General features: G+C 41.2%; 1 protein-coding gene across 1 annotated transcript; it reads right to left on the bottom strand.

Moving 5' to 3' along the window:
• Positions 1 to 1,204: 1,204 nt before the first annotated feature.
• On the bottom strand, positions 1,205 to 10,693 carry kctd6b (potassium channel tetramerization domain containing 6b). The gene is made up of 3 exons (XM_084070280.1): positions 10,552 to 10,693; positions 7,805 to 7,913; positions 1,205 to 6,144 (listed from the first exon to the last, which is right to left on the bottom strand). Exons 2-3 carry the CDS (start codon positions 7,829 to 7,831, stop codon positions 5,455 to 5,457), a joined length of 717 nt encoding a protein of 238 aa, XP_083926406.1. The 5' UTR covers positions 7,832 to 7,913; positions 10,552 to 10,693; the 3' UTR covers positions 1,205 to 5,454.
• Positions 10,694 to 17,725: the final 7,032 nt, after the last annotated feature.

Below are 17,725 nucleotides of genomic sequence, written 5' to 3'. Positions count from 1 at the left end.
AACAGCGTCAGGCCTCCCGCCCGCCGTTGTTTGACTACTAAAACGAACGTATCCAATGCTGTACGTAACATCCGGTTGTAGTCGCAAAGCGAAAACACGTGACTTCTATATAATGTTTGGTTTTAGCCTTTCGGACCGACAAGCGGCCTTCTTCAGACCCTGAAGAAGGCTGCTTGTCGGTCCGAAACGTTGGTTTCCCTGTGATTATTATTAAAAAAGTTGGCATCGGCAGCTACGAGTGTGCGGCTCTACTTCTTTTTTCTTCATTCAGTGGTTTTAGCCTCTAGCCATGGTTCACATGGAGCAACTTCTACCTGGTTTCTCCATTTACAACCCGTACATCTACATTAACGTTAAAATTTCAAATATAAAGTACTGACCCCACGGCCATGGATATAACAAGTTGAAACGTTTGGGTCTAAGTACCCGTATCTTCCGTATTTTTCTATAAAAAAGCATTTTAATTCAATCGACGGCCATTTTCTCATAGAGTTTTAATGTATCAGCGTGCAATACACCTCGCAACCGATAAGGTCGCGTAGTTGAAAACACATGGACATTTTTAGAAAATGGCCACCAATCGGATTAAAATGTTTTTTATTGAACAATACGGAAAATACGGATACTTAGACCTAAGCGTTTCAACTTGTTACATCTATGGCCGTAGGGTCAGAATTTTATATTTGAAATTTGAACATATATGTAGATGTGCGGTTTGTAAATGGAAAAAGTGCCAAAACCAGGTAGCGGTGCTATTTCCATAGGCGCAAACTTCCACTACAACGCGAGGTCTCCAACTGTAGTACAACAAAAATAAAGAAAACGATTTGGCTACTCACCGAAACAAAGGCAGTTTTATAATGTAGAAAGACTATTCTCCGCGGTGGGAAACGTCTCAGAACCCCACTTTTTGTGTACAATCCACTTTTTGGGCAGAAAATGAAATATGTCCGCCAGATGGATATTATTTTATTTACTCAAGTGCGCCCTCTACAGAATTGGTCAATGGTATTTTATTATTTTTTAATGGTATTTATCACCATTGTATGACAAAGTATAAAATAGGGCTTAAAGGAACAGGAAAAGAAATACTACCCCCCCCCCCCCCCCAATATAACAAGGCTATGAATGAGTGACTGTAATGCAAAACATCAAAAAGGAAATTCAGAGATGTTCATCAAAATGTTGAGTTTATGAGGGACGAAAATACACAAAATGTGTTGTTTATTCACCTGGGAGACCAACTACATCAGTGGGAATGAATTATCATGACACAATACTAGATATACACATGGAAAATACATACATATTGTACATACACAAGACAAGACGCATGCAACACTACCACACTCTGAACCATTGGCTCTCAAAGTGTGGTCCTTGGAGGGGTACCAGGGGGTCCCCAGCAAAATTAGTTAATATAGTGTCACAGTCATTTTAACCACTTTAACCATATTTTATAAATTCTTCAATTCAAAAATGGCAGATATACAAGCTCATAGCGTGGCACTCATGAGCTTGTAGATCTGCTATTTTTGAAAAATCTTGAAAACGTGTCCAAATCTTTGAATACATACATTTTTTAACATTCAACACAACATTTGTGAGTCCAATCTTTGCTTCTGGGGGTCCCTGGAACAAAACATTTTGAGATGGGGGTCCGTGGCCAAATACATATCATTTTGGGGGTCCTTGACATGAAAAAGTTTGAGAACCACTGCTCTAAACCACTGTCACCCTGCCGTCTCTAAGTTGGGCATGTCATCGGTGTAATGTTTCAAAAACAGCTAATATAGCCGACTAGCTATTTATCACACAACGAAGTACAGTATCTATAGGGCTGTGGTTCTAATACTTTTTCATTTCAAGACCCTTAATAACCGTCAGGGTAACAGCCATGTAAAAGGTCCATTTGGAACCCCCTCAGGGAACCCTGAGTGGTCCTTGGACCGAGTTTTGAGAATTACTGATACAGGGCTTAAAGTGAACAGTTAAAGAAACAGTACCATACAATGACAAAAGACAGGGCAAAAAAAAAGACCAATTTTAAGATATCAGGGAATGCAATTGGTCTAATAACCATATGTAGTCTATGATTATTTTCTTGGCACAGTCTAGCCTATTCTGCACCCGAATAAAAGGTGTTCATCCTTAAAGCTACAATGCAGAACTTCCACCAATCTCCACCGAGTATGTTAATACAATATAACTGAGTTAGTACAGTACATCTGCAGTGGTTGGAGGAGGTCTCAATATACTCTTCCACTGAGACGTGTCGACACTGGTTGACAATGTCATTAATAAAGTTATTTGAAGCAGACGACACACTGGATTGGACGCTAGACGCACCGACATCTTTACTGTGGTTCAGACGTGTCTCTGTTGGGAAAGTGAGACAATGACATAAAACTGACAGATTGTAGCTTTAAGGGTCTCTGGTCTGGATCAGAACAGGTTTCATGGGCAAAACAAGTCAACAGGGTACAGCGATGTGCATAATATACCAACATAGCGTATATATATCGTTATTTTTAGGGCATTAGGGCACGATCACACCAAAATATGGTTTCCCGCTGTAAAAACCATTAAGACCTGGAACGCATCTGTGTCACTTTTTGATTTAAGCTAAAAAAAAAGCATGATTTTACACTTTGGCTATTCAAAAATAGCCATTGTAGTGCGGCACCGAGTGCCGCACTACAAGCTTGCACTGTATATCTGCTATTTTTGAAAAATCGAGACATTTTGTGCAAATCTTTAAATACATTTTTTGTAAAGTGAACATTTTTAACTCAAATCTTTGCTTCTGGCGGGGTCCCGGGAACAAAATATTTTGAGATGGGGGTCCGCGGCCAAATACATTTACATTTTGGGGGTCCTTGACATGACATTTGAGAACCACTGACATAGCAATATAAGTTTAAAAAAAAAAAAAGTTATGATTCAGAAGACATTTTGCAGAATCGCAACCTCAGGCCTTAATGGGTTAAACTCAGTTTTTTGCAGCCAGCACATTCTAAAAAGCAGAGTAGCTTGCAGGTCATTCTGTCCCAATAACCACTGACCCACCCATCACTCACTTTCAGGACCCTCCCATACAACAGCTACAACCAGTTGTTCTATCGCTATAGCACCATGTCGCTTCCTGAGTCTTGGGACGGTCCGCCTGCGACTCACCACGATTGGACAGAGGGGGAAAAGTAGCATAGAGCGCATAAACGTAAAGGTGTGCGCGACAAGCGGAGAGATGCGCAAGATCAGCAAAACCACACGATTCTCATCGAAAAAGCATTGGCAGATTCCGACCCATAGGTATAGAACAAAAGTGCGGTGTGACCGTGCCCTTAAATGATAAATAGCCTGAGTGATTTTAGGGTGCATTTACACTTTAAACGTGGCTTGGTGTTTTTACCTAGAGACTGGTAACAGGAAGAGTGGGCACTAAGGAAGAGTGGGCACTTCTATGCAAAATAAAGTAATGTTAAGTATACATGATTAGAACATGATTGAACATTTGACATTTAAGGCCTAATATTTCTACAATTGCTACAAAACGTGTAAATCCAATAATTTTGGACATAAACAATAAGTTGAAGGGTACATTTAAGTCTGATAATGATGTACTGTGCATGTTCAAATCAAACTTTACGTCACTAAGACCATTTTTCAAGTATTACATTTAACATTTAGCACAAAATAGCACATTTTACATCGATGTGCCCACTTCTCCTTAGTGCCCACTCTTCTTGTAATCCTAGACACTTTATCCGTTTAATTATGGCTTGATAAACATGCAGGTTACAATCGAAATATACATTGGGTGTAAACATGATCTTACTAGGCACCCTGAATAACATTCAATAATGTATTCCATAGGGCATTGGTTCTCAAAGTGGGGTCCGGTGACCCCCAGGGGTCCTTGAGGGAGTTCCAGGGGGTGCCCAGCTAAATGATGGATAGTAGTGGACCAAATGGACCTTTATGGGTCTGTAACTCTGAGTGTACAAATGATTCCATTTGTACACTCTCAGAGTAAAATGAACATTGATTTTACAATATAAATTGGGGTCCCAGAGATAGAAATGCCATTAAATAGGGGTCCGTAGCCTAATTAAAATGGTTGAGAATAACTGCTAGAGCCTAAAAAAATCTTCTCTTATGGGGGTCCCTGGCATATCTTTTCAAATGGGGGTCCGCAGGCTAATAAGTGTCAAGTTGGGGCTCCTTGACATGAAAAGGTTTGAGAACCACTGCCATAGGGCATCATTCCATCGCAATTCTGGTCATCACTATAGCTGTGGGGGTTCAAATATAGTGACGAAATAAAAACGTGCACAAAATCAAAGTTTCTGCTTGTATAGCTCATGTGTAGAAGTATTAGTAGGAAATCATCATCAGCTTGCGATAATTTCGCAATCAAATCGCATTGTTAGCAATACAGTACTCGTCTGGGCCTGATCAGCCTGGTCATGGTCAAATATGTGCAAAACTTTCTTTGTATCTTCTTAGACCAATTGATGCATTACATCTCCATAACTTGCTTGCACATCAACCAGTGTTACGCATTTTAAAAATCTGGTTTTAATGTCACTGATGTTATCTGTCTGGCCCGGCTTGTCCATAAAAACATAGGGCAGAAGCTTATTCCATGTACCACGATGAATAAAATACAGAAAACATACCCCTCTGTATGAAAATGTACACCAACATTATTGTTTCCGTCTTAATTATGACGCGCAAGTCATTTATACTTAGTTGAGCACCGGTGTCGCGCAACGAAAATAGCAGATCTATACAAGCTTGGAGGACGAACGCATTGTGAGTGTGTAGATGTGCTATTTTTGGGTTGTGTGACACAGCGCACAACCAACTATAACTATAGGCTAACATTATATCATGAAGACAAAACACTACAAATGTAATCAGCTTAACCCATTAAGACTGGGAACGCAGCACGTGTGTCATTTTTAGATTTCTATGGCTATTCAAAAATAGCAGATTTTTTTTTTAAAATCATTAAAATATTTGCCAATCTTTGAATATATATATATTTTTAAAGCAAACATTTTTAACTCAAATCTTTGCTTCTAGGGGGTCCCTGGAACAACATATTTTGAGATGGAGGTCGGCGGCCAAATACATATCATTTTGGGTGTACTTGACATAAAAAAAAAAGTTTGTTAACCACTGAGATTATAAAATATTTTTTTCCAAAAAAACAGTTAGGATTTAGAAGACATTTGTAGAATCCCAGAGGCAAAGATTTGAGTAAAAAAATGTTAGCTTTAATATATATATATATATATTCAAAGATGTGCACAAATCTTTCAAGATTTTTCAAAAATGGCAGATACATCTGCCATTTTTGAATAGCCCAAAGAAATCTTAAAACGACACGAGACGCGTTCCCCGGATCGAAACGGGTTTAAACGTATGTATTTTGTGTAAAATCAATCAGTCTTCCACTTTGTGAGCCGGCCTGCAGAAGGTCCAGTGGTGCTCCACCGTGTTCTCGTTGGCGCGCTCGCTCATGTGGTGCACGCGCGTGTTCCGGATGGTGAACCCTTGCTTCATGATGTAGTCCATGAGGTGCACCCGCAGGGCTATCTCCTGGTGGTAGTCGCACGGCCCGAAGGTGAAGGACAGCTGGCAGTCCCGCGTGTCCATCATGTGCTTGTTCCACTTGGTGAAGTTGTTGGAGACGCCCTCCAGCAGCGCGTGCACCTTGGTGGTGATGGTGAGCTGCGTGATGATGACGGCCACCGGGTTGGAGTACTTGGACAGTTTGCGCGTGCTCGACAGCTCCACCACCTGCTCGAAGATGTCGGGCGGGAAGAGCGGCTTGGGGTCGCTGAGGCACTGGATGAGCGGCTCGATCTGGTAGAAGTCGGCCTCCTTGCGCAGCAGGTCCGTCTCGGTGAAGTCCACGGGCAGGGTGAGCTCGGACGTCCGCAGGAAGTTGAGGATGTAGCGGAAGAGCGTGCCGTCGCGGTCGATGAAGTAGTTCCCCTGGGAGTCCCGGGTGGTGGGGAAGTCGCCGCGGAACATGGCGCCCAGCATGGAGTCCGGGTAGCGCTGCAGGGTGGACAGGCTGGTCGTGTAGAGGGAGCCTCCCACGTTCAGGGTGACAGGATTTGTTGTCATCTAGCCAGCGGAAAAGAGAAGGGAGAGTGAGACTTTTAGGAGAAAACAACAGCATACACTTTGGAAATATATCTACAAAAAGGTGCATTCAGAGTGCAAATCTCCGCCAGGAAGTTTGCCCTAATGCAGGGGTCTTCAACAGGGGGTCCGGGACCCCTAGGGGGTCCTCAGAGTTACTACAGGGGGTCCACCAAATCTTTGTGTTTTTTACCTTATCTACTTGAAACCTAGCATCGCTTTTCTGAGGAGAACTTTAGCCAAAAATAGCAGATGCGTTGTGAGCTTGAAGATCGGCTAGCCGCTATTTTTGGCAAAGAGGTATAGGAGTAGAGGGAAAAAAGAGCAGACCACGTAAGCAAAGAAAGTTCAATCTGAAACTTGAATCTTTTATACAATATGGGGGTCCCCGCTTCATCTCTCTCTCAGCCAGGGGGTCCTTGGGCTGAAAACGTTGAAGACCCCTGCCCTAATGATAATACTTCAGAAATCAGAATCAGGTTTATTGTCACATCACAGGTTTACAAGGTAAAAAAAAGTGGGTGAAATTCGCCTTTGTACATTGTTCCCATCGCAATGTTATTTCCATAGACAGAAGAGGGGGAGGAAGAAGGGGGGGGGGGACGACGAAGAGAGAGAGAGGGGGGCAAGTGGGAAGGGAGATCAAACAAGAGAACAACAAAAAAGCCAAACAAGTTATCGACATATTTACACTAGTACCTGAGATAAAAAAAATATGACGAAGGTGCCCGAGCATAGCAGCAATGTATACTGTGCATGATATACTTATGGACAGTATAAGTATCTCTTGTAGAGAAAAAAAAGAAAAGCACAATAAAAGACAAAAAAAAGTCAGTGCGCTATACATGGGATTAAGGTGCATTACTGCAGCTTACACTGTAAGCTGCAGTAATGTCAAACATAGTGCTTTGATGTGTCTGTCGGATATACAAAGTGCCACTTGAATACGTTATGTCAGACGATGGTGTTGGGAGACATTGAAATCTGGATGCAACATGAATTGTGATGCCGAGTTGTGACGTAATCACAATCCTGCCCTTTGTTAAAAAAAACACTATGTGCTGGTAAGGCGGAAACGTCTTGATAGATTTTGTGGTTTAGTAGCATAATGGCTTTCTTGCATGTCTCTCTAAGTCGGTATGTGAGAGAGAGGGTGTGTGTGTGTGTGTGTGTGTGTGTGTGTGTGTGTGTGTGTGTGTGTGTGTGGAACTAAGCGACGGGCATGTACTGCAACATGCATTATCGGTTATCCGTTTCAAATAGGACACGTTGTAGAACATAGCCGTTTACCGTAAATGCATACTCTTTAGTCAGTTATTGCTTTAACGATTTAAGGGTGTTTGTGTTCATGCAGCTACACCGCCATCACATCGTGTGCATGTCTGTGATTGGCCAGTTCTGGCCTGGCAGAATGCGTTGACGGATTTGAAAAATATTCGAAAATTGAGGTCCTTGGCCTGCTGCCAGTGTGCCAAAATAAATGTAACACTGATCGGCCTAGTAGTTTGTGAGATCAGCTGTAGACAGACAGACACACACAGACATCCTGGCAGAGATTAATGAATTTATAACATGAACAGCAGCAAGCTGTAAGCACAGCAGACATCTTAAATGTATGAATCATTCATTATCCAACTCTTACCCTATGGCCCCAGTCTCCATTATCCATTTGTAGATAAAGTTGCCCACTTCCAGGTCAGAAGTAGAAGTGGGGAGCAGTGAGTGTAGCTCAGCTTACTTCAATAAGTCACCTTTGAAAAAGACAAGACATGACAGTTATAGATGAGTTGTGACAAAGTTAAAGAGAAAATTCTGATATTTCAGAGTCGGAATGTAAGCATCTGCAGTAAGGTAAGCTCCTTGAGAATGTCAGTGTTGATTTTGACAGCAAATTTTGATTTAGTTTTAGTCATAGTCTTTTGAATACATTTCCATTCAGTTTTAGTCGTATTTTAGTCATCTGAAATGTTTTAGTTTTTGTCTAGTTTTAGTGGACTAAATATCATAAGATTTTAGTCGACTAAATCTACAGTTGATTTAGTCGACTAAAAGGTATTTTGGCGGTGCCTTGATGCCGTCGGAATGGCTGATTTGGTTGACTTGGTTGCATGCTGAAAATAGCAGATCTACAAGCTCACAACGCGTCGCAGCACGACACGTTGTGAGCTTGTAGATCTATTTTCAGCAGACTGGATAGCGCAACCAAACATAAAATGACTTGTCTTAGTTCTACTGGATCTCTTCTCCCTAACATTTTAGTATTTAATTGTTGACGAAATTGTCACTATATTTAGTCTTAGTTTCAGTCATCGCAGCTTTGTTTTTATTTGCTTTTCGTCAGTGAAAAAAGGTACTCGACGAAAATCTTTCGTCACAGTTTTAGTCGACGAAATCAACACTGCTGTAACATTCATTCGCCCAATGATGATCATGAAGTTTACCCACTTTAAACACTAACCGAGGACTTACTCTACATACGGACATCTGTTTGAGAAGGACATGTGGGCAGCGGAAGAAATACTTGTGAAATAATAAAAAACATCTATACCAGTGGTTCTCAAAGTAGGGTCCTCCAGACCAGGGACCCTTGGGGTTCCCAATGGACCCTTACAGGTCTGTAACTCAGAGAGTGTACAACCATTTGTAAACTGCCCAAGGAAATACCCCATCAAGCAGAGGCAAAATGTACAGACATTTAGTCAAGATGGTTTTCTTGCTCCTGATGTGGTGCTTCATATTCAGTACTGAGAATGCATCTCATTAACCCATTCAGACCGGGAACGCATCTCTTGTCATTTTATTTATTTATTTGGCTATTTAAAAATAGCAGATATACAAGCTCATAGCGCGGCACCGAGTGCCGCGCTATGAGCTTGTAGATCTGCTATTTTTGAAAATATTGTGAAAATCTTTGAATATATATTATATATTTTTAAAGCGAACATTTGTAACTCAAATCTTTTCTTCTAGGGATTCTACAAAATGTCTTCTAAATCCCAACAGTTTTTATGAAAATGTATCTGGCCGTGGACCCCCGTCTCAAAATATTTTGTTCCAGGGACCCCCAGAAGTTGTAACACAGTTAGAAATGTTCGCTTTAAAAAAATAAATATTCAAAGATTTGCACTAATTTTCCACAATTTTTCAAAATATAGCAGATATACAAGCTCATAGCGCGGCACCAAAGAAATCTTAAAAATGACACAGATACGTTCCTGGACTTAATGGGTTATTAATACCCATCATTAGATGCAGCAGCAGTTTAGCAGCTCTATGAACATGCTGGAGATATAATGCAGTGGTTCTCAAGGTGCGGTTGGGGACCCCCAGGGGTTCTCTAAAAAGGTTCCAGCAAAATGAGTTAATATAGCATCACACGCAGTTTAACCACTTAAACCCTATTTTATACTTTGGCTACTCAGAAAATATCCGATCTACAAGCTCACAATGCGCTGCATGTTGTGAAGCGTTGTATATCTGCTATTTTTGAAAAGAAAAATAGCATTTTGAAACGTGGAATAATTTAGAAATCGTTTAACATAAATATTCTCTTCTGAGGGTCCTTTTTTTATGTTATACTGTTAAGACTGATGCTATTCACCCGTTTCCTAGGCTGTGTGTTTTCCACTTCCTGTGGGATTTCATTGGATATCATTGGTCATCTGACCAGTTTCATTGGATCAAATCGACAGGAAGTGGAAAACACATAGGAAGTGGAAAGCCTAGGAAACAGGTGAATAGGTTCTTGGTTTATCTATGATCCTAGTTAACTGAGGCACTACACTGTCTCTATGCATTTGATGCATGTGTGTACCTTGTTTATTGTAAATCACTCTGGATCAGTGGTTTTCAACCAAATTGACACATATTAGGGACCCCCAAATCACAAACACATATTAGCCCAGGCAAGGACCCCCCTCCCCTTTGAAAATATATGCCAGGGACTCAACCATTTTGATTTGATTTGTCTGGGGGCCCCCTGGAACCCCCTCAAGGACCACTGATTGAGAACCACTGCTCTGGATGAATAGTCCTAAAATAGTAAAATAGTAACCTGGAGATAAGCAACCTGGCTAAACAGCTGGGTTCAATGGGTTAAGTTAGTTTAGCAGGCTAAATGACTTTTAAATCACCAAATGAGTTTTGTTAGATAGTTAATAAAGAATGTTGGAATGCAATATAGAACACCAAACCATCCTTAAACAACAAGAAGATGCTGTAGAATGGATGCTCATTGCTATGCACAGTAAGTAGACGTAGAGGCTAGTAGCTAGCCAGCGAGCTAACACAACACTACAGAAACAATTAGCTAGCATCCTAGTTAGCTACATAAAAAACCTAGGGAGTGAAATGCAAGCCACACAAAGGGGAATTAAAGAACATCCTTACCAGCGTTCTGTGTTGAACTACCAGCCCTCCAAACAAGACACAGAGCGTTAATAAACTCACACATAGATATTAATATTCAGTGATGTTTGCTGACATACAGTTTACACAGGATGATGGTGGGAACTGCAGGCCTGGTGGTGGAGCATGCGCAGTGTGTGTGTTACTGCAGCCTGCAGGAAGAGAGAGAGAGGGCGTGGTGTTGCAACCACCAGCCTGATTTAGTATGAGAGTGACGACACTAGCATAGAACTCACATCGTAAGAATGGAATGCGGAAATGCTTTGTCTATGTCAATAGACAGATTTCCGCGCGACGTCATCACAGAGCAGAATGCGCAATCTGCGCATGCCCGGGTGAAGGCGCGTTCGAAAATACAGCCCTGAGCGGCAGTGAGCGCACTGGCCAATACAAACTAATAGGCGAGTGTGCTCCGGTGCGTAATTTCCAAACGCACCCATAGGCTTCCCCCCGCAGCTGCGCGGTCATATTCCTCTCATGTTTACTAACAGGAAACCTCTCTATAGGGAAGTTCCAATGTTTGGAACTACTACAACCTAGCTGTAGTAGTAGGGCAGGGGTCTTCAGCAGGGGGTCCGGGACCCCTAGGGGGTCCTCAGAGTTGCTACAGGGGGTCTGCCAAATATTTGTGTGATAGGATTATTGTTTTTTACATTAACCACTTCAACCCTAGCATCCCTTTTCTGAGGAGAACTTTAGCCAAAAATAGAAGATCTACAAGCTAGATCTGCTATTTTCGACAAAGAAGGGGAAAAAAAGAGCAGACCAAGTACAGAGTGAAAGTTTAAAGTATGGACAGTTTAAGTCGTTAAATGTCTGAAAATACACATACATGATGAATCCAACATCTAGGAAAAGCTTTAATATGCAACACAATTTTATGTAATATATAGTGGGGGTCCCTGCTTCATCTCTCTCAGTTAGGGGGTCCTTGGCCTGAAAAGATTGAAGACCCCTGCGTTTAGCAGACCGCTTTGCGGCGAGATGAAAGCGTGACGGAACTCTCTCTTTCTTGGGGGCTGGTTCACATGACATTCCTGGTTTGAGGATGTTTTACATTTACAACCGGTACATCTACATAAACGCTTAGATTTCAAATATAAAGTGCTGACCCCACGGCCACGGCTGTAACAAGTTAAAGCGCTTGGGTTTACGTACCCGTATCTTCCGTATTGTTTAATAAAAACTATTTTAATCCGATTGGCGGCCATTTTTATTGTATTTATTTTTTTGTAAAATGATTCAGCGTGCAATACACCTTTCAACCGATAGGAGTGCGTAGTTGAAAGCATAATGGAGACAATTCGGGAGACAATTGCCACCAATCGAATTAAAATGCATTTTATTGAACAATACAGAAGATACGGGTACTTAAACCCAAGCGCTTTAACTTGTTACATTTGTGGCTTTAAAGTCACGGACCCCCATCCGGAAATGTTGTGCCAGGGACCACCAGAAGAGAAGATTTTCGATATTTTTCAAATACCGAAACTGACCACTGTCATTAAGCCCACAGATAATATAGAGCCAACCAAGTTGCATTGGTTGCAATTATAAGAGTGAGGACTTAGATCACAGACTGGAGGAACAGGATTGGTCCGACGTTCTAAACAGCACACAGGTAGACGAATCCTGGCTTTGTTTCAAAACCAAATTCATTCAAATTTTGGACAGTGTGGCTCCCATGAAAACCATCAGGGTCAAAACCCGCTCGGTACCATGGATGAATTCGGACATCCTTACTGCCATGAAAGTCAGAGACAAAAAGTGTTCTGAGCTTCATAAAAGTAGGATCAAACTAGCCAAATGTTTTAACAAAGGTCTCGAATCCCACGTAGCTAAACTTGAAAAGGAAAAAAACAAGCTAAGAAACAAGGTAAATAGCATGCTCCTGTTAGCAGAAAAAAGCTACCTGATGACAAGATTGAGGAAAATCAAAAAAAACCACGAGAGCTTTGGAGGCTACTCAAGAACCTCCTAGGCTGCAGCAAAAAATTGAAAACCAGGCTTTCAAACTTAAGCCTCAAGGTGAATGACACTCTCATTTCATCCAAACACGAAGTGAGTAAAATCCTCAACATATTCTTCACGACCGTAGCCTCAGATTTGGTTGAAAAACTTCCTCCACACTCTGGGAGATATGGTGAGGAGTATGTTGTCTCATTTTACGAAAAACAGGGTGTTTGCAAAGATGACTTTAAACTCTCCCCTGTGAAAACAGAAGAGGTGTTTAAAAAATTGAGTGCTCTTCATCAACACAGAGCCACAGGCCTCGACAATATCCCCCCCAAATTTCTAAAAGACTCAGCCGCCTCCATTGCTCCAATCATTACCCACATATTCAACCTCTCCACCACACAGGGACAGGTCCCCAACGACTTCAAAAAAGCAAGGGTGACCCCTCTGTTCAAAAAAGGAAACCAATTAGACCCTGGCAACTACCGCCCTATTTCTATTCTAAGCTCCATCTCGAAAGTCATGGAAAAAATAGTCTATGAACAGGTCGACAAGTATCTTGCCGAGAAAAATCTAATCTACAAATTCCAATCTGGCTTCAGAACAAACCACTCCACTGACACATGCCTTCTCTATTTGAACGACTCTATCAAACAAGAGATTGAAAAGGGCAAATATTGCGGCATGGTCATGCTGGACCTCCAGAAGGCTTTTGACACCGTTAATCACCCGATTATGATCAATAAGCTCAGAGCAATAGGTTTTGATGACATGTCAGTGAACTGGATGAGATCCTACCTGGAAGGGAGGGAGCAAGTGGTGGAAGTAAACGGCACCCAGTCCCCCCCCCTCCCAGTGACTTGTGGTGTTCCCCAAGGAAGTATACTAGGACCCTTACTGTTCCTGATGTATGTGAATGACATGTCGTCAGCCTGCGACTGCAACCTGTTCCTGTTCGCAGATGACTCGGCCCTGCTAGTCTCGGACAGGGACAGGCTGCAGGTTGAGAAAACTCTCAGCTCTGAACTCAACAAGATCTGCATCTGGCTCTCCGACAACAAGCTCTCATTACACCTGGGCAAAACGGAATGCATCCTCTTTGGGTCCACTCCTAACCTCAGAAAGGCAGAGAGCTTCACGATCAAAGCGGGTGATGATATCATCAAAAGAAAAAACGAAATTACCTACCTGGGCTCTATCTTGGAGGCTGACCTCTCTGGTGACAAAAATGCTGAAAAAACGATCAAAACGGTCCACAAAAAAACACGCTATTTGCGGAGTATTGATCGTAAAGTCAGTAAGAAGACTCTGAAGACTCTTGCAGTGGCCCTCATACAAGGTCATTACGATTATGCATGTACTTCATGGTATCACAACACCACCAAGGCCTTAAAAACAAGGCTCCAAACATCCCAAAACAAACTTGTAAGGCTACTTCTTGGCCTCAACTTCAAAACCCATCTAACCCCTGATCATTTTGATAGGATTGGATGGCTTAGGGTTGCGGACAGAGTACAGCAACTTGCTATGGGCCTGGTCTTCAAGATATATCACAACATTGGGATCCCCCTGTATTTGTCAAAATACTTCCAAAATGTTAATGATGTCCACGATCACAATACCAGAGGCAGCTCCACAAACCTTGTCCAACCCTTTTTTGGCTCAACAAAGGGAAGTAACTCGTTCTCATGCTATTCATCAAAAATGTGGAACGCCCTACCAAAAGGAGTAAAGGAGTGTAAAACCCTACTCTCTTTCAAAACAGCCCTAAAGATACACCTTCAGGAGGCTGCAATTGGAAAATGGCCCCTGTCTAAGTCCTAACCTAACCTACCCCCCCCCCCCCCTCTCTCCTTCTCCTCTTGTACATATTTTTCACTCTTCATACCAGTAACCTGTAAACTGATTGTATGACATTCTATAGTAGTTGTGTATATCTGTCTGTCTCTTATATGTCATCATGATTTGTGTGCATGGGGAACTCATTTGAAACAAGCTCTGTGCTTTTATGAGTCTTCCAGTTTAGTAGACCTTGTATTGTGAATTTGTACTTCCATGTACTGTTGTTCTCATGTCTTACTAAATAAAGTACATCAATCAATCAATGTCACAATTAGTCCACTGGAGGGCGCAATAACCTTTTGAACGGCTTTCAACAGCTGCAGTAGGTCCACAATTCCCTCTGTTGCTGCTCATTGTCAAAACTAGAAAAAAGCCCCCTTCTATTCAGGCATTTGGCCCCTTCCAACTTGATCTGCTACTTTAGATCAGGGGTCTTCAATAGGGGGTCCAGGACCCCTAGGGGGTCCTCAGAGCTACTATAGGGGGTCCGCCAATTCAAATCTTTGTGTGATCGGATTTCGTTTTTTTACATTAAACACTTGAACCCTAGAATTCCTTTTCTGAGGGGATTGGGGAACATTAGCCGAAAATAGCAGATCTACAAGCTCTCAACGCCTGGCGCTGCGAGGCGTTGAGACTTGAGAGCTTGTAGATCGGCTATTTTTTGGCAAAGAGGCTATAGGTGTAGAGGGAAAAAATAGCAGACAATAAAACTGTAATCTGAAACACAATTTTATACAATATAGAGTAGGGGGTCCCTGCTTCATCTCTCTGTCAGCTAGGGGGTCCTTGGCCTGAAAACGTTGAATACCCCTAGATACTTTTGAATTTGAATCCTGAAAATGAACAGTTTTGAACACAAGGTTTCCACCGACAAAGATATAGCCTAGTCAGCAATGTACACTGTAAAAATTGCTTCAAATTGCTACAAGTAAATATTTTACTTTTTCTCAACTTGAAAATTACCTTTCTCCAAAGCAAATATGTCCACTTACTTTAAATTAAATAAGTTATTACAACCAATGAATATTTTTTATTATAAATAAATCATTTTTTTAAATTAAGAGACATTTGTCAAGGAGCCACCCTCAACTTGCCACTGAAAAGGCTGAACTGACAACTTTTACATGCCTTTTGTGTGCATACAAACAAAGCACAACTTTGAAAGACTACTTGCGTCACATTGGACAGCATCTGCTAAATTTTTAAACTGTTACATGTATTTTTCAAGGGTGCCCATATAAGACAAATATTTATGGAGCCTTCAGGACTCAGAAGTCCAGAAACCACAAGGCATCTTCTATAAATGATTTAATTTAAAGCCTGGAATTGCTTAGAGTTTCCCTCTCAAGATTCAAGCAATGAATTGCAGGAGAATATTTCAGATGATGAGTCAAGTGCTTCTGTCCATGAAATGCAAAATGTTGAAGATGTGTCCTGTTCTGTTGTGTAAATTTGCCTCAGTTTTATTTAACCCATTTAGACCTGAGGCCGATTCTAAATCCTGACCTAAGTTTTCTGAAAAACTTCAAACATTACAACACATTTATGTTGCTATATACTGTACATACAACAAATGTGTTAAGTTGGAGCATGATTTTCTTGTCTCTGGTGTGGCTGTTGATGACTTCTTGCAGGAGCTACAGTATTTGTTGGTTTCAGTCCCTGTTTATAAGCTTTTTTTTCTTCCCAATATTTTCTGAGACTGGTTTAATGACTGTTTACTGTTACAGACTGATAGGATTACTGACTGACTGATTGTGAGACAGACTGGGTTAGTCTAATATAGCCTTAAGGCTCTGCTATTTTTAAGGAAGAGGTAACACTCCATTGGCAGCTAGCAAATGGCAAAGATTTGTTCAAAATGGTCCGCCAGTCATGTTATTGGCAGGCAATTTGTGAAGGTGTAAAAAAATACCTTGCCTGGACCTCATGACAATTGTGAATGTTTTCCTTGAAATGTGTCTTATCACTGCAGATATTGTATGTTAAATTACAGACATGTGGATTTTGGTGTAATATTTTTGTATTGTCTTAATCTAGCATTGTATGACTTTGCCACTTAGAAAATGTACTGTTGCCATGTTTAGGGCTAATATTTTAAAGCACTTTTGCCTCAAAAGATTTCTGTATCTCTTTGCTTCATCTCACCCCGTCTCTCTGCCTCTACCTCACTTTCTCTCAGTCTCTCTGTCTTTGTGTGCAAGTGTTGTTTTATTGGAGATTTGTTGGGTTTGCCAGACTTATGAAGTGAATGTATCGTGCACATGCTCGTGGCACTTTGTTTTATTGGATCTGAGATTTTTTGGGTTTTCCAGGCTCAGAAGTGAATGTATATTGTGCACATGCACGTGGCACTTTGTTAAAATAATTCCGATTTTTGTATTCATGGTATTTGTTCTCAGGAAGACGCCATAATAAATGTTGAATATAAATGTGTGTCTCTTCGTAATTTCAAGTGTCATTTTCAACTTGGAGTAAAGTAATTAGTTTACTTGTAACAGGTTGACATAAACGCATTAGGTTTTGTTAAAGTGAAAAAAATACTTTGTTTTATACATCATTTTGCTTTGTACAGTACTTGAGTAAATGTACTTAGTTACTTTACACCACTAGCACTCATCTATCCTGTTTTTCAGCATTGCTGGGCCTGGTTAACATAGATGTACCAGTACAGTAGGCCTACTCCCTCAGCTGGTTTGTCCACGTCTACATACATTTTCAGTTCGAGATACCAATTTTATCCAATCAGGAGAGAGATCTCATACAGTAACAGGATACAGGATAAACAAGTGATATTGGAAGTGATGAAAGAATAGGAAGTGGAACACTATAAAACTGAAGCTGATACATAATGGGTTCCCCAACTGAACAGAGACAATCCAACAACCCAACTGAACATGTATTGTCTGTTTACTTTAAAGAGCTGGAGAGATGAGGAGATACTGTTACTGAACAAACACTATAGCAATGGTTACTTTCAGAATATAGAGGATATAACCTTTTAAGTAAAAACGTTAACCAAAAAATATCTCTTGTGCTGTTTACATGTTCTGACTAATAAAGTTCAATCAATCTGTCTGTCTGTCTGTCTGTCTGTCTGTCTGTCTGTCTGTCTGTCTGTCTGTCTGTCTGTCTGTCTGTCTGTCTGTCTGCCCGTCTGTCCGTCCACTCGTCTGTCTGTCTGTCTGTCTGTCTGTCTGTCTGTCTGTCTGTCTGTCTGTCTGTCTGTCTGGCCGTCTGTCCGTCCACTCGTCTGTCTGTCTGTCTATCTATATTTTGTCCATTTTTTTCCTTTTTCTCAGATTTAAAAAACTGTGAAAATAACCTGCAAGCTCAAAAAGTCACATCAGGAGGC

This window comes from Gymnoscopelus microlampas (genome assembly GCF_963454915.1).
Source record: "Gymnoscopelus microlampas genome assembly, chromosome: 10".
NCBI classification, from domain to species: Eukaryota; Metazoa; Chordata; class Actinopteri; order Myctophiformes; family Myctophidae; genus Gymnoscopelus; species Gymnoscopelus microlampas.
The sequence above is the reverse complement of the archived record's forward strand: the minus strand, read 5'-3'. Positions and strand labels throughout refer to the sequence as shown.